The 25,686-nt window shown below is 47.6% G+C and overlaps 1 protein-coding gene across 1 annotated transcript; it reads right to left on the bottom strand.

Annotated features, from left to right (window-relative positions):
- Nucleotides 1-209: 209 nt before the first annotated feature.
- Nucleotides 210-24,648, bottom strand: METRNL (meteorin like, glial cell differentiation regulator). Its single transcript, XM_055797465.1, has 4 exons — nt 24,356-24,648; nt 18,326-18,714; nt 1,914-1,973; nt 210-1,179 (listed from the first exon to the last, which is right to left on the bottom strand). The coding sequence occupies exons 1-4, from the start codon at nt 24,466-24,468 to the stop codon at nt 863-865; spliced, it is 879 nt and encodes a 292-aa protein (XP_055653440.1). The 5' UTR covers nt 24,469-24,648; the 3' UTR covers nt 210-862.
- Between the last annotated feature and the right edge of the window lie 1,038 nt (nt 24,649-25,686).

Genomic DNA, 25,686 nt, shown 5'->3' with positions numbered 1-25,686 from the left:
CTGGACACGTGTCTACAAATCTCCAAAAATAGCTACCGCTTCCCCTTTGAAAAACACTGCGGTTCCCGAAGCCTCACAGGAACTGTTTCTGCTCAGAGAAGCCACAAAATAAGTGAGGAGCAGCCCAGAATTGATCTATGAGCACATCTGGACTAGCTGAGATCAGCCTTATGGAGAAGAAAAAAACCCAAGATTTTAAACAGCATGTGTCAAATCCAGGGACCTTTATTTCTCTGGAATGGAAAGAATTTACCAGCCTGGACAAAAAATTGCAGGCAGTGACTGTACATTCTTTCAAATAAAATAAAAAAAAAAAAAAAAAAAAAGCACACACACACACAAGAGTTTGGCTCCATAAATTTCTGTCATAAGAAACAACTTTGAATTGTACACCAAGCTTTTTACAAAGCATCAATGTTAAGATGTTTTACCATGCTCTATCACATTCTCGGCCATTTATACAGAATACGCCATACCAAATGCTACATCAGCTTAAGACATTTTTAAAAATTAGTATTAAAAAGATACAAAGGCATGTTGGCTTTCATTTGGGTTTTTTATTAAGACATGAGAGTTTTCTTTGTTTTCCTAAGGAAGTCACTAAAAAAATATAATAACTTAATTCATAAGGACAAGATTGGTTAAAAACCCAGCCTTGCTCACTTGGCAGCCTTCTGAGCTCGTACCTCTGTTGCTTCCATTAGTCTAACAGCGCCGCAGGCTGCAGACGTGTCCTGCGGGGTCTCAGCCTGTGCTCCAGATCTGTCCATGCTCTCAGTTAACATTTTTGTTCAGTTTTCACCGCAGCCAGGAAATATTCCCGGCCAAACGCTAAAAGCAATCTTCAGCCAGACAGGGGATTTCAATCTGGGCCAATTTCACATGGGTTCAGCCCTTTGTCTTTTGCCTCTTTGTACATCCTTTGGAAGTCTTTAAAACGAGGGGCACAGCCTAACCTGGCCTCCCCAAAGTGCATGCGTCCCGTGAAAAGGAAGTCTCCATCTCCTGGTTTCACCCCACACTCCAGCAGGGTCTTTATTTGTCCTCGCCAGTTCCCACTCTCCCCAGTGAGCTGAAAGACTTTGCTCTTCTGCCTGTACAGTTTGTTGACACCAACGTGAATGATGGATTCTTGCTCTTCTGCCTCGTTCGTTACATCTTGAATGGAGCCTCTGATCACTGGGAACAGAAAAAGGACGTAAGGACGAATTACCCCAAACCCCTCTGAAGAACCAGGTCCCAACTCAGCCCCCTGCAGCCAGGCAGTTCAGGGGGCACCGGTGTCACTACACCAGCCCCAGTTTTGGCCCTTTGTTATTTTCAGAGTTAACTTTATGTATCAGTAACCTCCCGTATGTACTTGCGTTTTTTACAGTTTATATTTGTAACCTGTCCAGCAAAGGACACCCATGTATTAAATTTAAACACAAAAATAATTACATCAGAAAAACAGCATCAATCATGATGAAGAGTTCTAATGAGAATGTTATGAACGTGCTTCATGTTCCTTGACAATGTGCTTTCTGTTCTTCTGCCATTACAGATACCAACTAATATCAATTTCCCCTTTAAAAGGGGAAGCATGGAGAATTATTGAAACTTTTGGTCTTTCATCAACTGTTCATTTTAGGGCAGCAAGTGAAGATCCCTCCTAGATGCATGCAAGTCTTTGGACTTGTGGTTGCTGGGTCATTCTCTGTCCACCCTGGGGAAGTGCCTGCTGGGCACAGGGGTTTGGTCCTTCACACCGTGTCCTCCTCCCCCAGTCACACACACAGCCCCTTCAGGCTACATCTACTGCTGGTGGAAGTTGCCAAGTGTAAGTAGTGTCCATCAGTGTTGTGTTTATGGATGTCACATTCAAGTGAGCTACCGGGGGGAGAAGAGACGGGGGAAGCAAAGCAACAACTCACCAAAATCACTAGTGCAGACAGCCAAGAGGACCTCTGTGTCACTGCATGGTCGGCAGGGAGCTGGAGAGAAAGGGTCAGAATTAGCGAAGGACCAGACAAGAGTAAATAAACACAGCAGTATCAGAATTAACCAAACGCACGCGTACGCATGGTCCAAAGACCTGTCAGGCATCAATAAGGCTACCAGACGTGGAGGCTAACCTAGTCCCCACGAGATGTTTGTACTGAAGGAGGAATATGGATCTCTTTAACACTCCTGCTGGGATATATTATCTAGCACACACCCCACACACTCGCTGCGCTTACGCAAAATATATTTTGATACTGGGTGCATTTGCAGAGTGCTCTGCTGTAAATTCAAAGCTCTCTAAGGCTTTGAAGATCATGTGCCTTTTCAACTCTGATGGCAAAGCTTCTTTCTTACAATTTCTATCAAGTGTTGTCGGGCTATTTCACAGCCATTTAGTCTATCACCACATCAAAGATCCAGGAGGTTACAGAGTGGGAGAGGCAAAGAGGGGAGGAAAAAAAACCCAGCGCATGTGTTTGAGGGCGTCAAGGCAAAGCGGAAAGTGGAGCTGGTATCTGTTAGAGCTCAAGCAGCACAAAGACCATTTCCTGTACTGCTGGAAACGTTTGGGTATCTGCACTAATCTAATCAATGCAAGAATGTGGCTCCTCTTTGTACTCAGCCAGCTATTTCTGAGGAGAAGGTATTGTAGTTGCCGTACAGATGTTTCTATAATACCCTGTTGAGCTCAGGAATTTGCTTACTGTCAGGGTCTGCCCTGCCCAGCGATGCTATGCCTGTCCACTGGCAGCTGAGGATCAGAGCCCGCATCCTTCACTCGATGCCATCTGGAAGCGGCTCTTTCACATCAGTCAGAAAAAACGAGAACCCATCAGGTGTGCTGCGCTGCCTGGACTCACGCAGAGGCTACAGCAGAGCAGGGCTCACGCCAGAGACACAGCGAAGCACTGGAGCTACAGCATCCTCACCACACAGCCCACGACCAAACCCCAAGCTGAAGCTACTCCACTCCTCCCCACCCCAAAACATTTAGTTTTTGAACCTCAACATCTGAAAACACTTGGTTACCAGATTCCCAAATAGTCACACCCTTCCTCTCACCCCCACCCGCTGCCCGGAGAAGTTTATCCATTGCACCAAGAAGTAGATTTAAACTAAACAACGCGTAGCTCGTGCCTCCAGTGTGCAGCTATTAGCCTTCCTCCGTCAGACAGCACAAGCCATTCTTTAACATAAGACATGGCAAATCTCTTATTTTTTCCAAGGTCCCAGAAAGGCAGTGATCCAGAAAGGAGGATTATTGAACCAAATCCACCAGATTTGCTCCAGTCAGATGATTAATACACAGTGTAACACGCTGTTTAATAGGATTAAAGAGAATGTAAAATGCACATTTCTGGGTAGGGATGTTTGAAGGAATCATTCAAGAAGGTTAAAAAGCTCCAAAAGAAGACACAAGGAACAGGCAAAATAGTTTTGTTAAAGCATCTGGAATAGTCGGGCATTTCTCTTTAGGCGAGTCTGAATGCCTCCAGGGCCCTCAGAAAGGAGTCAGCCTCTACTGCCCTTCTTCCCCCCACGTACCATTTCAGCTCTCTTTTTTGGGGAAAGTTTGGAAACTGTTTAATGTCATGAGAAACACAGAGCCAGCCAAAGCTTGGACGTAACTGGAGTACTATAATAAATTCAATCTAAGGATATTTTAATTTTTAGACTCAAGAGATTTTGATTAGTGGCTAGACCAAACATCCAAGTTTCATCTGACAAAATTACAATAGTCACGTAACATCCTACAACGGAGTCATTTCATTCATGGCACCTACCACACTCCCGCAGGGCAGGTGCCCCTCTGCCCCAGCCCCTCTCTGCCCACATCAGCACCTGAGTCAGATCAACCGAACGGGGGGAACCTGCAAACCTGCGTGAATGCTACAGCATCTTCACGGGGACAGCAGCTCTACAGTGCAGCACAGCTAATGGGCAGCCTCAAAATCCACAGCTGGATTTCAGACACTGGATTTCAGATATTTTGCTCTGCAAAAATCTAATAATAAAAAGGCATCTCAGCCTCTTCAAGTCTGAGTGAAAACAGTCTTGGTTTAGACCAGACATCTCTGTAGTTCATCCAACCCCATCAGAAAATTGAAATAAACCAAAATGACTAAGCCATTTTTGCTCTTGAAAGGAGTGCAACACAAGCAGCAGCATTAAAGATGAAAAACAAAATACTTTAAAAGTGGTTCCTTCCATTTAAATACACTGACACTATAATAAATCAAATGAACAAATCTCCATGTATACACGGAATGAAATAAATTTAATTGTGGACTCTTGGCAAAATCCTGCATCCTTTTTAAACTCAAAAGGAAATTAAAAGCGCTCAGCATTGCTCACACTAGATCATTACTTAAAGCCTACTTCAGATCCATGCTGACTCACAGCAGTTTGGTGGCATGCAAGCTTATTTAACAACCATTTACCACCACCCATCCCTGCAATACCAGACATATGAAGAACAGAAATCCTCTTCTGTGGAACAACTCCCACATCTGCATTCACAGAGTATCAAATACATCTTGCAAGTGGCAAAAACAAGGTATGCCAGCACAGATGGAAAGCGAGTCGTGAAGGATTACTGCCGAGGTAAATGGACCATTACAAAGCAAATAACATTCGCTCGCTACAACCAAAGCTTCATTCCTATACCGTCTCATAAAAGAAAAGAAATCCTTAGGAGGAGGCAATGCCTACACTTTCTTTTGAGCCAGAGCCATTGAGGAATGTGCGTGTTTATGCCGCACGTTAGTGATTTTAGCTGCCCAGCGCTCATTCCCTGCGGGAGTGGGCGGCAGGTGTTCTCCTCCGGACACCTCAGGCTAAAATGTGAAGCATCCTTCTAACTAAAAAAAGAAAACCAAAGCAAGCACTTCACTCAGGCACAGCAGGTGAAGATGTTCATTTTCTGGGCCCAGCTACTAAACAAGCTGGCTGTGTTTGCCGGCCGCCCGGCTCCCTGGGGATGTCTCGAGGGCTGCCCAGGTTCTTGCTTCCAAAAGCAAGTCTATGAACTTGCATCAACAACAATATCAACGTCAGCTGCTCTAATTCCTTTAAACTCGATAAGCCAAAGAGCCTTAATTCACACAGCAGCAGGGGAAGGGTGAAAAAAAAAAAAAAAAAAAAAAAAGGAGAAAAAAGCAACGTTTTATTGAAGCCCTCTAAAGCCCAGATGCCTATAACTCAACTCCACCGCCGGTGGCATAAAGCCTGCATTGTGCATGTCGGCTGCCGACTCTCCTGGGAATGCCTTTGATGGATTTTGACAGTATCCTGACCTGAAGTAACCTGAGGCAGCCCTCTCCCTCCACCCCCCCAGCCCAGTGCCTCCCAAGGCCTCTCTATTCACCTCCCCGCAGAGGGAGATGTAATTACATCATTCCTCACAAGCCAGCAGTCATGTCCCAGCTGCTTTGAGCGATTTGCCCTCTGAACCTGATGTTACCGAGGAGGACGTGGGGATACTAACAATAGACTGCACTTGTTGGCCAACAGCTTTGTCAAACACGTTGCTGGTCCTCTCCGCGGGGAGGCAGAAATGCTCAGGGAGAGAGGGACGTGCCCCAAGGAGGTGCCATGAGCTCCAGAAGGTCCCCAGCCCAGCCAGCACCAGGGAGTGAGCTGTCTGGTGAGGATCCCCTCCTGCACTGGAGATGGATCTCAGCGCACCTTCAGTGCCGCGATGGATGGTGAGTCTCTCCTGCCTCCAGTAGGTGCGGGCAGGTGTTGCCACCCTTTCTCAGCACTCACACTCCTCCAGTCCTTCCTCCTTTGGTCTGAGACTTTTGCACACAACCCTTCTATCCTCTGAAAATAGGAGACGGGAGACATCTGAAGAGCCACCACCACGGTTTAGGATGGTGGCTCTCGGCAGGACGCATCCAAAGGGAGACGTGCTGCCTCCAGCTGCGGGTGGCACAGAAACCACCTGAATGGGCCTGACCTTCTTCTGAAATATTTGTGTTTCAACAGCCACCTGTGGGTCCCACTGACCTTCCCTTACCCCAAAACCAGCCTCCAACCTATATGTAAGAAGTCTCTTCTGGCTGCCCCAAATCTTCTCAACCCACTCCACCACCTCACAGCTATCACAAAGACCAGATGAAGCAGGCTGCAGGTCTCTACCCACTGTTGGTCCCAAAGTTCCTCTTGCTGAGCCCAGAAGACCTTCCCCGTCCACCCCACAGCTCGGGGCAGGCTCTGCTGAGCACACATCGCTGCTCCGGCAGCACGCACAGGAAAAGAAACACCCTTTAAGCAGAAGTGAAAACGTTTAACACAAAGTAATTGCAGAAAACCGCTTTACCGAGGAATACCCTTTGGTTTTATTAAGAAGCTTGTATACGCGTGCAGTGCGGTAGAGGTGTGGATGGCGGGGGAGGGAAACATCGAGCTGGTTGATCTACTCTTCCAGTTTCCGTGGCACACATCACCCACACGTCAGTATTTCTGAATAAGCCTTTGAAGAGCAATCAGACCTTTTAAGTATCAAAAGCTCCCGAGGAGGCCCAGGCAGGGTTGGAGCATTATTTTCTGTTAGTTCTAGGTTTAAATCTTTTGATTAAAACCAGTAGCCTTTCCTCTTGCACGTTCAGCAGAAGACATTCAAACGGGTCTTGCTGCAGCCCAGGTTGGTTTAAGCTAAGCCCGTACTGCAGCACCTCAGGCTGGACCAGTGTAGGGGCCCCAGCAGAGCATCCCCCAGATGAAAGCTCTCAGCCTGACATCAACATCAGTTCATATGGAACAAAAAAACCACCCACACCCTTCAAATTCTTGCTGGCAGCTCTGTAATTGCAACTGTACTGGAAAGGGCATCATAGGATGAGTGTCCTTCCTGGAAACAGGGAGTACAGACTTCCGAGAGCAGGTTATAAAAATAGATGCGGTTTCTCCAATGACTGTGCATTTCTCAGTCATTTTTCTGAATCCTAAGCAGAAATGACTACTTCTCAACTGATGATGGTATCAGTGATTTAGCTGGGAGACAAGAGGTTGAGGGCTAACATCCTATGAGCAAGAAAAAAAAATAATCTTGCCCTGATCTTGCTTTGACTAATTAAAAAGTAGAATTGTTGTAATTACTTCTTCCTGAGTTTGCCTAGGCTTCCTCTCTGAAGAGGCAATGCTTCTGCCATGGAACAAACCTCTCACAGCTCAAGTCCCAAACAAAAAGACCTGCTGCTTTGCCATGGAGGCAACAACCACCCTGGTTTACCAGGCTCTGACTAGTCATCTCCTTTCTAGATACATCTTCAACTTTCCTCACCCCCTCAGAAAGCTCTTCCTGAGCACGCCAAAATAACATTCAACCTCAAAACACTCACAACCCCCACACCAAAACACCATCTAAACTACATCAATGCATCTGCACGCCAGCACATCTCAAGTGTAAAATGCACACGCTAGCTGGGAGCTCAGGCCAGCAGCGCTGCATCCAGCACACCTGCATTTAACTCTGCAGCCACGCAGAGAGGGAAAACGTGGCCAGATGACACAGAGCATCTCCACAGCTGGGCTAGAAGTTATGACACCGAGTCACAACACACAGAGGAGCTCTCTCATCACTCTTTTGTTTTACAAGGTTTTCCTGTCTTTGGATGGGATAGAGTTACAAGGTTTTCTGCAAGCACTGCACTTTTTCCAGTATGTAGGAAAACACCAAGTCAGGGAACAAACACAAGCGCTGGACTGGTGCTGCTCCCAGCCACTTGGTGCAATAAGCCTTGGACACAGGATCCAAAGGGATTGTGCTGCTTCGATGAATAGGTTAGTGCTACGAGTAACATACTGAGAGAGTTTCTGAAGGCAGAAGAATTCATCCCCATATTTGCTAGAAAGTTAATCTGAGCCCCTGTGCTGAGCAGAAAAGGCAGCTCAGAACAAGGATCATGAGCAAAGACACAAAACTCAAAGACTCCCTTCATCTGTAGCCAAAACACAGCCAAGATTTGGTACAGGGCAAGATGGTGATTCAGCAGCTGGACCAAAACCATGATGTTGCAATGGAGATTCTCCTCTGACTTCTTTACATAAAGCAGGGATACTTGTGATTTTACCTCCTCAGAAAAAGACGTGTCACCTCCAGTTCCTTGCCTTAGCTCGTTTCTAACATTCAGTTCAACTCGCACATATGCACAAGTTTCCAGAAGTAATTTGGAAAATACAGACACTGGCCAAGAACAATTTAAACCTGCAAATAAGTTTAATGAGATGCAGACTCTCATATGCTGTGGCATGGGTCGTGCCAAGAGAGTTGAGCTAATACCACTTCCTTCCTGCAAAGAAAGAATAAAAAAAGCATATTGTAAACCTCACCATTAGAGATGTGATGACCTTTGTGTTCTGAGAAATGTTAAGACAAGAAACCACGAACCAGAAATGTATCTTTTCACAGAAATGTCTTCCAAGAGGGTATTAAAGTCCTTCAGAACCAAAGAATACTATTTATGTAAACAGGACGAGAAAGAGATTTGGTACTAGGCAAGCTCCATTTGCAACAGCTTTCAAAATGAAACTTGGCTCAGCAGCTACAGAGCACGTAAGGATCCTCTGGGATTGCAGAGTCAATGCCTTTTTGCTGTTCCAAGATGCAGCACCCATTCTAACAAATGAGCTGAAAGGTCAGCTTGAAACACAAACAGCCATTTGTTTGAAAACTAAAAAAAAAAAAAAAAAGGAATGAAAAAAAAAACCCCCACAGAGCAGTTTTTATTCAAGCAGTATTAAACACTGTTAAACTCTATATCCAGGCCAATGCACAAGTTGCATCAATCCAGGAGAAATTATGAGAAGCGTCGTATCTTTCAGACACTTCTTTCTGTCCCACCTCCTCTGGGCTGTCAATTGCTCCTCGGGAAAAAATAATGCCTGTCCCAAACACCATCTCCCTCCCTTCCCTGACCCCCCCTGCTGTATGCGGCCAAGGGGCGCAGTTCAGCCTCCATCACTCCCCAACCCTCTGCACCCTCAGACCGCGGGGCAGTGCTCGGGGCACGGGGCTGGGCTCGGGGCTCCCACACTGCCGTGGCAAACCCTGGCGCTGGGGTGCACGGTGACGTAATGGTAACAGGATGGGTGCCAGCTCCCAGCCCAGCTCCTACACTTACCCGTTGCATCACCAGCGCTATAAAAGTCCTCAGTTACAATCAAGTCTGCAATTTATCGTGTCCAAAAAGCCCTCCCCAGCAGATCAGATTTTCAGTTAGATTCCTTCTGTCTGAACTGCAGCCAAAGAGAGATGAGCCCAGCAAACAAGAAGCATCTCTGGAACTGCACTAGCCCACATTTCCGTGCGAGCAGCATTTGCCATCACCTGCCATTCCTTTGCTTTCTCCCTCCCCTTCCTAACTGCAATTAAAGAGAAAAGCAGGCCGCAAGGTAACTGCCAGGGATTCCTCCTGCTGTATACGCACAAGACACCAATATAAACCCATTAAAAATATATAGCTATTTGTTTATCTCACAGAAAATACCTCCCTCCTTCCTCAAACCTACCGCTGTTGCCCAAGGGAGATTAGGAACGAGGAGCACTGGGCAGGTGCGATGATGGCCAAGTTGCTGGGAGGCAGAGGTGTCCCCGGACGGATGAGGGGCTCCCCCAATCTGACCCTGCAGCTGGGGCAGGACCTCTCTCCTGGCTGCCCCACCAGAGCAGCTGCAGCATCACACCTCCACGCTGCCCAGCCACCACCCGGCAGCACAGGACCAAAACAAATATTTCTACTGACTCAAAACCCACAAAGATTTATAGCTTGGCTCATCCCCTTCTAAAATATCTTTTTTTTCTAAAGAAAATGTCATTCCAAAGCCTTGTAAAAGCACGCACTGATCAGCTCTAGGAAAACATGAAGTTATAAAGAAAGTTTTGATGTCTTGTTTGGTTTTGTCCCTGACAGCTAACGAAACACTCAGCTGACATATCATACAGTGCTTGCAAGGCAGAAAATGAAAAAGTCAGGTGGTTTTTCCTCCTGTGCCCTGGGGAAGCTGCGCAGCCGGGCGTGCAGCCCTGGTGCCACAGCCCCCCCTGCTTCCTTGCCAAGGCCGTAGGGAAGGTGGGAGCCAGCACCCACCACCAGGCTGGAAACCCACCAGGAGCACAACACAGAGCCTTCCCTCCCGCCCGCCACCCTCCTCCTCGGCCGGTCCATCAATGCCTCCCGTGGAGCAGGGCAATAGAATTAAGTAACAAGTGGCTGGTTAAAGTTAAACCCTAAGAGTGGAGTAATGACAGATCAAAGATTAAGTGAGCCTTAAAAAAAAAAAAAAAGGGGGGGGGGGGGGGGCGCGAAGAAAAAAAAGAAAAAAAGGTAGCATATGTGCACTCACATCCACACAGTCCTTCTTCAAGAAGAAATCAAATTCTTTTTGTATGTGGGAGAGCTTTGAAGGAACAAGGCCACTTTTCATTTTAAAACCATGTTTATTTGATCAGCCTGTTCTTGAGGAGGACTGTGGAAGGGCTAAATCCCATGCAGTCAGATCCTCAATGCCATAACATTGCCCAGTTAACCCAAGAAAAAGTTACTTAAGGTTTTCCATTTGTAACAGGAAAAGCTTTAAGATACATACACCCTTTCTTACCTAGCAACACACATTTATTTGTCATATTAAGGTCATTCACCTGGTTCTACATAAGCTTGGACTTTTCCTTTTTTTTTTTTTTCCCCCTTAAATTTCTCACATCCACTTACACATAGATGAAGCTGGTGTAAAGCTACTAATAGCTCTGGTGGGGTAGAGGTGCATTCTCTATGAACAGGAATTACTCGGCAGGGGGGGTTAAGGCAGTGGAAAGACAGGCCAGGCTCCACGTGCATCTCCCAGCACTAAGGATCCCTACAGATCTCCCAGCAGCAGGGCTTCGCTCCAGAACAGACACGGGCAAACACCAGAGTTAATACCTGTTGCAGGATCGATGGCCAAACCCCACACAGGGGTCAGAGCAGTGCAAAAAGATACCCAAGGAGATGCCCACACAACCCATACCAAAAAACATCCTTCCACAAATTCCAACTAGCAGCAGAAGCTAATGCTGGATCCGAGCTGCGCATCACATGGTGGCAGCTTTTCTGACCCAGAATTAAGCCTCCCAAGGTCAGATTTCACGTATCACAGCTTTGGATCCAGGGGTAACTTCCAAGTATCTGTGCAATATTACATATTCCCTGGCTTCTCCAGCAGATTAAGGCCAAAGAGATTCTCTGTTGTGCAAATCAAGGCCCTAACACAGGAAAAATTTGGCCCATGTTTCAGTAAGTTCCTTACTCCTTCGGGAAGGTGGGGGGTGGGAAGAGGAATGCGATTCCCCCACCCTCCCATCCCTTCTTTAACTACAGCCTCTGGAATTAGCAACCTAAACAGTTTTGCAGAGCAAGCACAGAGCATTATTAAGGACTGCCAAGCAACTCGGCTGGATTGCAGCTCTGTTTGGGGACGAGCTGCCGCGGTACACAGAGGTCAGCGCAGAGCAGAGCCCCAGCTGCCCGGACAATACACCTGACTGCTTATTGGTTTTGACTGCCCACTGAGTTGGGAAATAAACTAACGGCATTTGTGGCCAGTCTAGCAAAAATAAGCTATTTTCTTACCCCCTCTCCCCTGCAGCTGTGTATTTATCATTGCAGCTCCATTGTCACCTCCCTTGCCCACCGCAAAACCAACTACTGTCCTGGCAACATCAAAGGACAAGCAGGGCCAGAGGAGACTGCTATCAAACTCATTTTCTTCGGGGAAGGAGAGATTAAATTAGGGCGTCCCTCCAATTTTGGTTTGGGTTTGGGGTTTTTTTTAGGTGAAGACTTCTCAATTCAACATGTTTCACCTTACTCAGGCTCAGATCCCCGAAAGATCACCCTTGCTCAATTTAAGAACACTAAGAGCCTGTGCACGCCCCGAGCATCAGGACTGCACTTTGGAATCATTTCACACACGGGAAGAAACTCAAAAACTTTGCTCTCAAACTCTCACTCCCCATCAATCACCCATTGCAAATCTGACCACTCCAGGCACGTGAATAATTAGAGCAGGTTTCTAGCTCCCCAAAACGAACACCACTCCAGGCTCTGTTACACAGCAGCCAGCCTGATCAATTCAGATGTTGACCCATGACACCCAGTTCAGTGATGTGCCCTCAAAAACCACCTTAAGATGCGTTTGTTCAAATACATACCAAGTTACTTGTATCTAGTTTTGTGTGATCGTTTACTATGGGGAAAAGATGTGAAAGTGCCTATGGAAGACCTCCCTGCAAGGAAGGTGAGCACACAAAAAACTACTCAGAAAACAACATATCCTAAAGCAGCAGCGTCAAAATGGTCCTTTATAAGGCCAATAACTGATGTGCATTTGGAACAACAGCATTAAAGGTTGTTTTCTGGTGGTTTTCTCTTAAAACTTGCTGCTGACCTTTTAGAGAGTGAAAAAGTATACCGAACAGCAGCAAAGCTTCAGCTGCAGCAGTGAGCCTCCCTCACGGGGCACCCAGACAACGTGTACTTGGACTTACAGAGCAGACCCCTCGACTTTGCCACTTGCTGTGCATTTCGCCAGCAAGCCCTGATGGCAGAAGTGCGATACCAGTTCTGAGCAAATCAAACCAGATCACACTTGCTTTTTTTCCCCTAACACAGCTTAAGCCTAAGAGGTATGAGGCTTTTATCCTGTGCAAAAAGCGGGAGGAAGGACTACAAAGCAAGCCATTTTCCTGATCTCATGGGGTGTTTTGGGATACAGACCCCTGCCAGCCTGCGGCACACAGCTGTGCTCTCCCCCAACCACGCAGCAGGGTGCCAGCATCTCGGATGGTCACAACGACTCAAGCAGAACCTGCACTAAGTATAAAAGTCATGGGGACTTTCAGTTTAAGTGTTCCAAGTGCCTCCTTCCATCACCTCTTCTGCCAACGGCAGCGATGAGATGAGTGCTGCGGGGACTGACCCCCATCTCCACATCGCAAAGCCCTTGGCCGAGGGCGGACATGCCAGCCACAGCCTCCTGCCCTCCGGCCTCTGGGACACAAAGCAAGAATGCTTCCACTCCAACAAGACATGAAAAATACACCAGCATATCCCCTGCTCCAGCATATTCAGTCTCCAAGAAAGAAAAAGAAAATAAATTGTATGTTTGGGAGCAACCAGAGGAAAGCTTGAGATCAGGAGCCTACGAGCTGCAATGACACCTGGCAGAATACCTGCAGGTATGGCAGATTAGTGCCCCACCTCTGCCAAACCCAAACTGCATTAAAGATCAAAAGTTAAGAGGGGTGCTTCAAAAAGCCATTATGTTAGTAGAAACACCGGCATAGCCCAAATACTTATGAGCTCTCTTAATTTCCAAGCTCTTTTTCTCAGGCCAATGAATTAACAGCATACAGGAAATAGCTGAACACTGTTCTTAATTAGTTAACTAGATTTATCCAGTTTTGCCTTGTTTTTCAGACACCCACTTGAGTGCCGTACCTCCTATCTATTAATATTCTCAGCCAGGTACCCAGCATTAATAAAGAAAACGTATAAAAGAACCTGCACTAACTTGGTAGATGCCATCAAGATAAAGGGACATTTGTGTTAAAGTTTGACTTCTTTACTACACAAAAGCGGGTGGGTAATGAAAGGGCTTTCAATTTACCTTCTGAGCTCTAACAACCACATTACAGGCATCCCTATGAATGAATGTGCAATGGGAAAAGCAAACTACCCAGCTTACATAAAGCACGATCCAGAGCTCTGATGCGACACTCTTGAAACAGTCTTTAGGTAACACAATAAAGGTCATTTGGCGGGAGGGGGGAAGAGGATAGAAGTTCCTCTCCAAAACGTTGGGTCGAACCCACAGATTCTTGTTTCAAACTAGTTGAGCAGAAGCTGAAGAACTTCAAAATCAAATGACTCTCAAGGGCCTTTCACACTTTTCCTAGGAATTTAACCCAAGCAGCTTGCTGCGGTGCAAGGCAGACCTAGGCCAGGAACACACTCCACTAGAGCCAAGAAGCTCATGTGGATCATCACCTTCAGACAACTTCTTAGAAACTATATGGCCAAAACCCACTTTTGCCAAAATCTCCACCTATTTGACAGCACAGGCAGTACAGCCGATACCCAGGGTGCTTTCTTTCAGCACAAGCAGAAAAGATATTTTCTTCCAGCACAAGCAGAAAAGATTAGAATCAACAGAATTCAACAACTTAAACAAGTTCTGCTGCTTCCCAAATGGCCTTGGGCCAAAATGTCACAGTGCCTCAGTTCTTCAGCTGGGCAAACACCACACCAAGGCTTCAGAGCCCTACTGCAAGCCTGAGCTGAAGGTAATGGACCATCAGTGTGGATGGGAACTGTGTAGGGGTCCAGCCCAAAACCTAATCTGAAATCAAAAGCACTGTCACCCATCACTTGGGGTACCAAGAGGAGAACACACCCATCAAGATGTCTGGATTGTCAAGGTGACCCTTCTTAGGGACTACTCAGATAAGATGGTGACAAGCACTTGCGGCATGCTTGCCTTTGCTCCCCTTCCCAGCTTAAGAAACTACAAACCTCCAGAAACGTGGTTTTTTGCTTGTCACTATCACAGTAAAAACCTTCCCATACAAATTTCAGCAATCTGAATGAAACCTATCAGTATGCTACCAATACTTCCTACAGTTAGGGAAGTCTTAAGAGAATGCGATAAGGCAGACTCGGAGCCAAGAAAAGGGTTAAACCCCCAAAATCTGGAAAACTGAAAAGACTGCAGTGTGCCATTCAATCTTCCCAAAGGGAAAGGCCAATTCAGAACCTGTGTGTTTTCTACTGAATTATTTGCTAGACTCTGATTAAGTGGGAAAGAATGACTGTAAACTAATAAAACTTGAGGTTTTCTAATTAAACCACAGGCACCCTGCCAAGCATTGTTGATTTGTTGATGCACCCTGCAATGTCAGGACTCTGAGGACACAACAGGTCATTAAAGTATTAAACAGATGACTTACACTCTTTAATCAGAGCTGGGATGCCAGGTCAGGATGAGAGAGTAAACTCAAGGGTAGAGTACAATAATTATCACCAGGAAACAAACACCATTTAGGGAAAGTGAAGAGAAGTTGTTAGCGAGCAGTTATTGCACAAGGAAAGGGCTGGATTGCTGAGCCCCACACCTGGGTCTTTAATGATAGTCATCTCCCCCACTCCGCAGCGGTAAGAAAGCATCGCAATATTTGTGCTTGTCAGATGAAGCGTTGGGTGCGAAGCGAGACCAGGAAGCTCACGCTTCCTCTGCCCAGCTCTGCCAGCACATCTCTGCCCCCTGCGCAGCAGCAGCTCACAGCTTTGTCACCTCTTCACAGCACTGCCCACTCGGCTGAACTCCGTCAAACTGCAACCAAGATTGAGCAAGCTCGTTTTTCCAGTGTGCAACAGCCAAAAAACGCCATAAGCCACGTTCGTAACCAAGGGACAGAAGTGTGGTTGGAGAGAAATGCAGAACCTTAAATCCATTTTTCAGCTCCTTTAAGGTCAGCACTTGCCTCCGGCCTGAGCCTCCTCTCGGAGGCAGAAGTCACCAGTGAGTTCAGTCAATGGGTTGTAAACTTCCCCTCCAAATAAACAGCTCAGTAAAGGGCATTTCTTTGGAGGTTTCACAGCAAAACTAGAAGCAGCTCCAGAAGAAAGGAGGTCCACGAACTGCAGAGAGCCCCAAATATATTGCTCTATAGAAGCCTCACAAGGCAGCTACTTGGCAGTTTCCCCAGACATATAGATATTTATAGGAGAATAAAAGTGCTCATCTGACTGAGTAGTGGAAAGAGTCATGTATGGCATTTTCATCATGTTTTCACCCCCCGACGCCCCTCCCCGGAGTCTGAGGATCCAAAAAAAGGCAAGAGAAATAATTTAAAATACAATAGAGATTCCTAGTTTGCCCTGAAGGCTCTGCTGATGAACTATTAAAAAGCTGCTTCTGTCCAAACAAGACACTGGGAGCTTGAGGCTGATAGCCTACCACATTGTTTCAGAAGACAGCACTGAAATTCAACCAGTGTCTGTTACAGCTGAAAATACAGCAGTCACAGAAAAAGTGATTTAATATGCCTATCAAAGAGGAAGGCTGTAATTGGATTCAGTCCTCAGTTTGACTTCTGAAAGTCTCTGAAAAAAACTCCCATCAGCTTTAAAAATCTCCAAGATTTTATGTGGAACGAAGAGCACTTAGTTCTAAAAACACAGCAGTTTGTGCTGGCTTGTGATGTTAAAGTATGCTAGCAGTGAGTCCTCTTGATTTTAGAAAAGCTCAGGAGAAACCATATCTGTGTGCAAACTGAAAGCAGCAGCGATAAGCAGTATTTCTTGCATATTGCTTTACTATTTGCAAAAGCAATTTCAACTTTATTTGTGGAGGGGGGGGAAGTATAGGAGTTTTCTTGGTAAGTTTAAGTGACTTATCACTAGCCTGCCTGTGCCTCCATCCTCACAGCTTGTCAAAGAAAGAAGCACTGAATCTGGGAACATTCTCAAAATAACTGATTAAACAATGTATTTAATGTTTTCTGCAATGGAATTTTACTACATAGCTAACATTCTGCACAGCATGTTCATCTTTGCAGAAACGATCTTACTGGGAGAACAGCTCTGCAGCAGGCACTCTTTTTGCAGCAAAATGCAGAAGCAGAGAAGTCTGCTTAAAACGCAGAACCCTCGATACTAAGCTACAAGCTGCACACACGGGAAGAGTAAAGAAGGCAACGTAAATATTTGAATATTTGTGTTTATAGGTTTTTTGTTTTAATGGCAAACACGCCATCTATCAGCTAGCGGGGTCACTGCATTAGCCCTCAGCCAGCTACCACCTCGCTGAGCTCAGAACTGTTCATCTCAGCCCAACTAAGATCTGTACTGAAGAAAAAAAAAAAAAGCCACATCTGAATTGGTCTGCCGACATCTAAACGCTAGCAGGGCGGCGAGTATGCACAAATATACGAACGTATAAATCCACAGTCCTGTTGTGGAAGGCAGCCAGGGGTGGGGAGAGGCTGGGACTCAAGTTCTGCAACCGCTTATCCCAAAAAAGGACAAGGGATGCAATGCCCAGATGATACAGCAGTTTAATTAGCCACACCACTGCTTATCAAGTAGCATCTCAGGCAAAGCATATGGCATCACTGCTGCAGAACCTACACAGCCTGCGCCCCGCGCCAGAGGCTGGCTTTACACCGGCTTTTACCCTGCGCCATCTCAAGGGTGCGGTGAGGGCTCTTCACCCTGCTGCAGGGCTGCCTGCGCTCTTCCACTTCAAAGGAGAAATCTGGTTGTCACCATGGCCTCCCCACTTCAAATACCTGAACCTTGAAACCTCCCTAGTCATCTGGGACAAACTACCCTGGATCTGCTATTCCTCAGGCTGTTCTGGAAATCTCCCTTGGTTTGGGGGATAAAAGCTAGAGGCAATTCTGCAGGGACGAGATGCCCAAACCAGATACCGCCTATCTAAAGAGAATTACCCCTTCCCCCGTCATCCTTTACAAATGCTAGTTTTTCTTCTTCTCAAACTAATTGATTTGCACAATTAGGTTACACCTAGAGCTATTGTTCCCAAATGGTATTTAGCTGACTATTTAGAACCAGACTTTACAGGCTTGTAAACTCTTTCAGTTTGTCCACTCCCCCTTCCTACAAGGTCTTCCTTGGTGTAAAACTCCTCCCTACAAAACTTGCTTTTCATAATGGTTGAGAGAGAAGACAACACCGCCACTGTGAAAGTATTGTCATGGTGCTGAAGAGCTCTGCCATGGCACAGTAATGCTCGAGGGAGTGTAATAAGCAGAGCTGAGGAAGGAACACACCATTTTCCTTGTTTAAAAAAAAAAGGAATAATTAGGTCAGCAAGTAGCAGTAGTTGCAGAGGGGAAAAAGAAACCCACGAAAAAGGAGTTCCTCCTTGTTTAAATGTTTATTATTCAAAACATGCAGCGGGGTCTTAAAAACCGAGTTAAAAAGTAGTTAGAAAACTGTTACAGCAAGGCTCAGAAGCCCAGTTCACACTGGAGTTCACTGCAGGGTAAAGCCAGCTCCTGTGATTCACCCCATGCCTGCAAGAGGAGAATCGTCCACAATGCAGCCCTTAACAAATCATCTGGAATTCAGCCTATGCTACCAGCTTCCAAAAAACAACAACAACAACAAAAAAGAAAACAGAAAAAAAAAAACTTCTTCCGCAATAGCCTGTTTATAAAACATGTCCTTAAAAGCACATGAAATTCAGACCCAACCACTTTCCCATTCGCTCATTCTGCCATCTGTTATGCATCCAATACAGTACGTGAAAATATGACCAATATCCCAGAACTCACCAGAAACTGTGTGCAAATCCGATGCTATCCCCTTGCTCATCAGTTCGTACTGGAAGCCTGTAATCTTCCTGCTAATGTCCTGCTGAGGAGTGGCCTCAACAAACAGCCCCCCCTGATCATAGCTGAAGCAATACACTTTACTGGGGCTGCGATCTCCATCTCGGACCAAGAGTTTCAGTTCTCCAGTTTTTTCCAAATAAATATTTGCTCCTGCAGAGTCCTTGAAGGGCTTTATGCAAACAGTCAAATGTTTGTAAGAGGCAGGTGAAGTATTGGGTCGCAGGTTGACTATGAGTGCTCCCGTGGGATACATCCACTCTATTGACCCTTCAGAACAGCGGAGGTAGACCTGTTCAACATCCTTCTTGTGAGACTCGTGAGTTAAGCCGCTGGGGGAAGAAAGAAAGAGAAAGTTAGAGAAATGACAGAGCTAGTAACGTGACTGTCATAACCTCAAACCTTCAAAGACCCACATCAACAAATGCAGGAAACCTAAGGCAGTATTGAGTATTAGCCCATCCAGTTCAACGGTGGTCAGAAGTGCTTGTCTCTTAATATGATGTGACAATTTCAAATCATCTCCCGAAAGAAAAAGTCAAACCACTAGCAATTGACTTTAAAATTAAATAAGATATAAGCACATGATCAAAAGCAATTAAATTACTACAGCCTCGGTTACTGCCCATCACCTGAGCTGTAGCAAATGACTTGGCACATACAGAGTAAAACACGTACGCTTGAACTCCCTTCCTGGTGGCTTAAACCAGCACGTTCTCCAGCTTCACAGATCAGACTCCACCTTTTTCAGAGTACTTTGTTCCCCTTCCAAGTCTATATTCCCAATGGATCTGAAACTGGGAGGGATGCCAAGCTCGCCCTGTGACCTGGAGCAAAGGGATGCTCTGGATGCTACCAATACCCCCTGCCCAGCTGGGCAGCCCTGATCTCCAAACTGGGAGGTACAGAGAGGAGAGAAGACAGTACACTCCCCAGTCACAGCTGGGGAAGCACTGAACTATGCTGCTTTCTTTGCTATGTACCTGTTCCCCCACTTCTCCCCAGTATGAGGTTTAAGCTTGACTTAGCACTTTACTGCCCAGCTCCAATGGGCTACAAGCATTCACACAGCCATGGGTGTTCAGCAAAAAAGAGAGCCCGTGGCCAGTTACTATTGCTAGGGCACAGGGTCACCGTCAGTCCTGTCCCCTTACCAAGCACAAAATTTACCCAAAAATTAACACCCCAACAGCCACTTTGAGAGGCAGTGATCAGAGATGGGAAAGGGGATCCCAGGGCCAACTGCTGGTGAAAGGAGAGCAAACTGCCATGCTAAAGCAGGATGACTAGTAAATCCCTGTGACTTGCTTGCCCACGTCCTAAACTGAGGACAGCTTTAAACAGCTCTTGCTGCCTGTCACTGATGCTGGACCAGCCCCACAAGTTCTTTACCCAGAGTGACTCAAAGCACTAATATTACCTGTGTGCTGTAGGCACTCCAGTTAAAAGAAAAAGTTGTGGGAAGCCTGGTTTATTGGTTGCAATATTTGGGCCATTAGGCAAAAATCCTCTGGTCTCAGTCCCTGTCCTGTCACAAACCTATTATGCATGTATGAGCAAATCACTTCACCACCAAGCTTGTTCCTCCTCCTACGCTTTGCGTACCTAGCTCCCAAACATAAGCATCTTTTACTCTATGCCTGTAGAGCACCACCCAAAAATGAGACCCTTCAACACAGCTCGTGGGTCTGCTTTACCACACTGTAGAGAAGCTGCACAACATTCCCACTTGCAGGCAGATGAACCAAGACAGGGAGAAAATAACAGAAAACGATTAAGTGATTCGTCTGAGGTTACACAGGAAATCTGTGGCAAAAAACATATTTTAATGTAGTACAATGACATGAAGTTCTGGTTTCTCAACAGAAACCTCCAAATACACAGCTACCCACCCTAAAGCTATATTCAGGTGCTGAACAGGGTCTAAATTCAAGTCAGCATTAGAAAGTAACAAGAAGCCATGTGCAAAAGAAGGGGGGAGGGGGAAACCCCAAACATATGGTTTGCATTTACTGTTGACGTGACTCATTATTGTGAGTGTCAGTGTGACCCACTTGATAGAGGTTACATGAGGAAGCTCAGAAAAAAAAAAGTCATATTTAATAACAATAGTGCCTCCAAACATGTGCTTTTGAATAATCTTGAAAGCCACATCAAGAACACAGATGAGGAGAAGAGAGGGACAAGTTTTTGACCTTTAGTCTCTTGTTCTCAAACTCAGTAGTACTTAACACATCCAGGAAACTTAACTTGCAATGGGATATTTTAAGTTGACTGTAAATCCACATCTGGCCCACAAAATCAGTTTTCACCACAGCATGCACATGATGCCACTCAACAGAAAACACAGAAGTCTGTTTATGTGCAAGCAGTGAATAAGTAACATTAAAGAGTGTAAAGCTTATCCCTCAGCTAAGGGGCAAAAACCTACCCTCAACACATCACTTGTTCCTATTCAAGACATCAAAACAAGCTGCAGAGGTTTCGCAGGACTTACACTGGCAAATTCCACCCTGGATCCTGAGTGCTTAAACAGAGGGAAGACACCAGGGGCAAAACTCTGAACTCATGCAGTGAAACTGCTGTTGCAAGTGATCACCACAACACCGAGGCAGTGAATTTCTGCCAGAGAAAAAAGCCTTAACATTCATTTTGTTCAAACGTTTATGCTGTTCAAACAAAAAACAGGGTGGACTCTGAAATTATCTTCTGAAAGCCAATTATATCCCACAGGCAAGAGTGATGCCATTAGACAGATACATCAAGCACAAGTACCTGTACACATTAAGCCTTATAATAAAGGATGACTCAAAAGTTAAGCAGATTTCAAAATACATGCTCACATTACTTAACAGCAACCACCTTCATCCAGTAAAACCTGTCACTTTGCTTTCTGTCAAAATGACATGTCACCACATTGAGAGATTGTTTAGTTCTCACTAGCCAGTCATCAGACACACCACGTCTGTAAAATAATGGAGGTCCAGAAGCCTTTTGTGTTTTTTTTCCCTCAAGCTCATTTGAGTTTTGGTTTTGTTTTTTTAAGTATACGGCAAGAAGATAGGGCAGCTGTTTCATAGTTACAGTGACGGAGGAGCCATCCATCCTCCCTTTCAAATCTGTGCTGTTTATTGGGACTACTTTACAACAAGTACTACTTCCTCATACCAGTCCATGAGGACATCCTGAATCACTGCGTTTGTCTCCTCACTCTTCTCCCTTTCTGGTTTCAGCCATCCCCCTATGCCTGCCCTGAAAGATCCATTACGGTATCACTGCAGTAAGCTTTTATGCTGCAACGTGCAACAGGTGTTATTTAAAGAAAAAGGGAGTGGGAGGAATATTCACGCTATCTACTTTAGCTGTTCACTTTATTCTATTACAGGTGCTCTGAAGAGCCCTGGAAGTACCCCATGTCCTCCCAGCACCCCTCAGCCAAGACAGGGAACTTCTGCTCCTAACTTGGAGTTCTTAATTAAAGATGACAAACTTTAGAGAGCATCGAGACTTCTCCATAGCATCCACTGGTACAGAGGACAAGATCAATGGACATAAGCAGCCACATCAGAGCTGAATTCTCGCTCCTACAGCCTACAGCCAAAACCAGCAGACTAGCATATTCTCAGCATGTCACTGAGGCACTTTTGCCCAAAGCATCAAGGTCATTGCAGCACGAAGCCCGAAGTTACAGCAAGACTAATAACCAAACACACATCAGAGTGAATTTTCTGCTTTCTTATGGACAAAGCATTCCTGGAAGCTCTTTGCCAAGCTATTTATTAAGATGCTGCTATGGACTACTGAGTATACTTAAATTGCAGGTGTCAAGCTGTGCATTGCATCAGATTTCCCTGGAAGCATGAAGGGTATCTACAGGAACCCTACTGAAGCTCTTCACCCTACTGAGGGATATAAGCTTGTCACTTCTCTACAAGCTAATGAAAAGAAAAAAGTCATACCCAAAATATTCTTCCTCTAAGATTGTTGCATTTTAATATGGACATGTAGATAAAGGTGAGAAAATATCTTCAGGTTTACTGTAGGAGATGACTGGACTCTCAAATCTGCCAGCACAAGACAACCTAGAACTTCATTGTGGGAAGAAAGACTATTTGGCAGCTAAGTTCATAGGTTTTTACAAATAGTTAGTTAGGGTAAAAAACATCACATGACTTCAAAACCTTATATTCCATATTCCACATACAATATCCTTTCTGACCCATACAGCTATTAGTATCCACACTGCAATATTTAATTAGATGGTGTTTACTGGTACATCAAATTACTTTTCTTTCCTTCTTAACTGCTAGTCTTTTAGGACAAAGCAGATGATATTTAACAGCCTTAGGACTGTCAGCATTTTTGCTGACAACTGTTTGCTACCAGTAAGGCCACAGTCAGCCTGGATTACTTCATCTCCTCTCAAGCCTCCTGTCCACCTGGACTCTGGGAGTCGCACACAGCGAAGGCACCTAAGCTGAGCAGTGTGCGCAAGAAGGCATCTCTTCCTTCCCTGTGCCCCTGACAGCATCATCACAAAGCTCACCAGAGCAACAACAGGCAAGAGAGTCCAAGCTTGCATCACCAGTTCACCCCAAACTCAGTTACAGGAAATGATATTTCACTTCCCCCCCACCCCACCCTCCCAAGCATCACCCCCTTAGTGCATACTCAAGGCACTGCTTATTCCAGCCCTGCTCAGGTGACATGGGTGGTCACTGCTTGCTCTAACAGGACAAAAATAAGAGCCAAACAGGATGGAATTACTGGGGTTTGTCAGTCATGTTTTAAAAAGCATGTTACCATACCATGCAGTAAGGTCCATGCAGCCTGCAGCTTGGATGCTGAGGGATGAAAGCAGGTACAGCTTTGGGGGCTGGGGGTGTTGATAAAGCAAAATGATGTAATTAGGAGTTTGCCACAAAACTCATACGTTTGGTCCCTATCAGGCAGACTCTCCTTCAAGGGGATTCACTGCAATTAACTACGCATCAATAGCCAAGAAAGTTCAGAAAAAAGTAAATCCCAAGCATCTGCGTGTTTCAGACAGTAACAGCTAAGAAATTATGATGTTGAGAGTCAGTCCAGCTGTTTCCGCACCCTGAATTCTCCCTCCTCCAAAATACCCTACTGACAGAAGCTGGCCAACGTTTTATTTTAAAGAACATCAGACCTGAGCTGAACGTTAGAGTCAAAACGTTTTACTCTGCAGGTTCACAAAGCCTGACACAGCAACGCTTGCTCGCGAGCAGTCGCTTTTTTAAAACGACGAGCAGCCAGCGGAGGAGGTCACAGACCCAACCACACACGTTAAACTTATTATAAGCAATTAAAGGGAAGATAATTTGGGAGATAAACACTTGAGAATGGAGAGGTTTCACAACCGGTGCAATTACAATAAATCAGGAGCGAGGGCGCCGGGCCAGCCCCTACCCCCGGGGCTCATCGCCACCACCTCAGGGGTGCCCGGGGAGGGCGGGAGGGCGCCCCGCAGGTGCATCGTACCCGCAGCGCATCCACCCGGGCCGCGGCGGCGGGAGAGGCCGGGGGCGGCCCCGCGGCTGCCCCGAGCCTGCCCGGTCCGACGGGCGGCTCGCGCCGGGAACGGGGCGCCGGGGGCCGCGGGGAAGACAGTCGCAGGGAGAAACTTCTCCGCGGCGGACACGGCACCGCCCTCCTCCTCCTCCTTCTCCCCAGCCCACCGACCGCGCTGCCGGGCAGGGGGAGCCGGACCCGCCCTGGCCCCTCCATCCCTCGCCGCCCCGGGGCCGCTGCCCCGCGGTGAGCCCGCCGAGAGGGGCCGGCTCCGCCGGGAGTGAGGCAGAGCCCCCCGCCCTGTGCCGTCCCGCAGCCGGAGGGCTCGCCCTTTTGTTTTCGGCACCAACTTCTTCCCCCGACAGGACGGGGGTGGGTGGGGGCGGCGGTGGCATCTCCCGCTCCCCCCCGCCCCAGCCCGGTGGGGTCTCTCCTCACCTCCCCTTCCAGTTGCACAGGTCGCTGGAGTACTGAGCCGCGGCACCGCCGCCCAGCAGCAGCCGCAGCCCCAGGAGCAGCGGCAGGAGCCCGGCGGCCGGGGCGCTCCGCATGGTCCCCCCACGCCGCGACCCCCCGGCCCGGTGCGAACGCGGTGCAGGCGGCGCGGAGCGATGCGCGCAGCGCCCGGGGCTCGCTACATGGCGGGCGGCGCGGCTACCCCATGCCCGGCTGCGCGCTGCGCCGCTCCGGCTCGGCTCTGCAGCTCGCACCGGCTGGCTGCGGCTCCCAGCTGAGGGGCGGGAGCGGCCCGGCCTCCCCGAGCCGCCCGCGGGGACCGGCTCCTCCCCGTCCCCCGCCCTCCCCCGCCGGGCCGGCACTTGCTGCGCCAGCAAAACGCGGCGCCGGATCGGGGACCGCCGCTGCCCAGCGGGCACGGCACGGCACGGCCCACTGCTGCCTGCCCGGGCCCTGGCAGGTGGCCCGGGGCCTCAGCCCCCTGCCCTGCCGGCTCCCGCCTCGGGCTGGCCCCGGGCTTGCCGGGGGGCGCAGGGAAGGACGATGCCCCCCGAGCGCGGGGGAGGAAAGGTTTTGTCTGGCCGGGAAAGGCGCTGGGGGTGCCCGCGGTGCCCTGCCACCCGTCCCCGGGCGAAGTGGGTGCCCGCGGTGCCCTGCCACCAGTCCCCAAGCCAAGTGGGTGCCAGCGGTGCCCTGCCACCGGTCCCCAGGCCAGTTGGGTGCCAGCGGTGCCCTGCCACCGGTCCCCGGGCCAAGTGGGTGCCAGCGGTGCCCTGCCACCACTCTCCAGGCCAGTTGGGTGCCAGCAGTGCCCTGCCACCGGTCCCGGAGCCAAGTGGGTGCCAGCGGTGCCCTGCCACCACTCTCCAGGCCAGCTGGGTGCCAGCAGTGCCCTGCCACCGGTCCCCAGGCTAGTTGGGTGCCAGCAGTGCCCTGCCACCGGTCCCCGGGCCAGGTGGGTGCCAGCAGCACAGCTCACTGCAGCAGGTTACTCTGCCACAGCCGAATCTCCACCTGGGCGTGGTTCCTGAATGGATGGAGATTGACAATTTAGCTGGAACCTTCTTGTGTTTCCACTTACCAGGAAGCACTTGGGACTCTCCAACACTTAATGAACACTCCAGATAACTCTTTGTCTTAATGTCCCTGGTTATCCCATAGTTGACTTTAGATACTTAACCCTTGGTGGCAGAGACCCTTCTGCAAGAAACCAGAAGCAAAGAAATGCTTTTGAGGATGTGAGGGAAGTGCAGGGTGTGAATCGGCCCCAAACCCAAACTACCCGGGCTAAGATAAACAGAAAAAAAACCCGG

This window comes from Falco peregrinus, chromosome 2 (genome assembly GCF_023634155.1).
Source record: "Falco peregrinus isolate bFalPer1 chromosome 2, bFalPer1.pri, whole genome shotgun sequence".
Lineage (NCBI taxonomy): Eukaryota > Metazoa > Chordata > Aves > Falconiformes > Falconidae > Falco > Falco peregrinus.
Note: the sequence above shows the minus strand (reverse complement) of the source record. Positions and strands in the feature narration are given on the sequence as shown.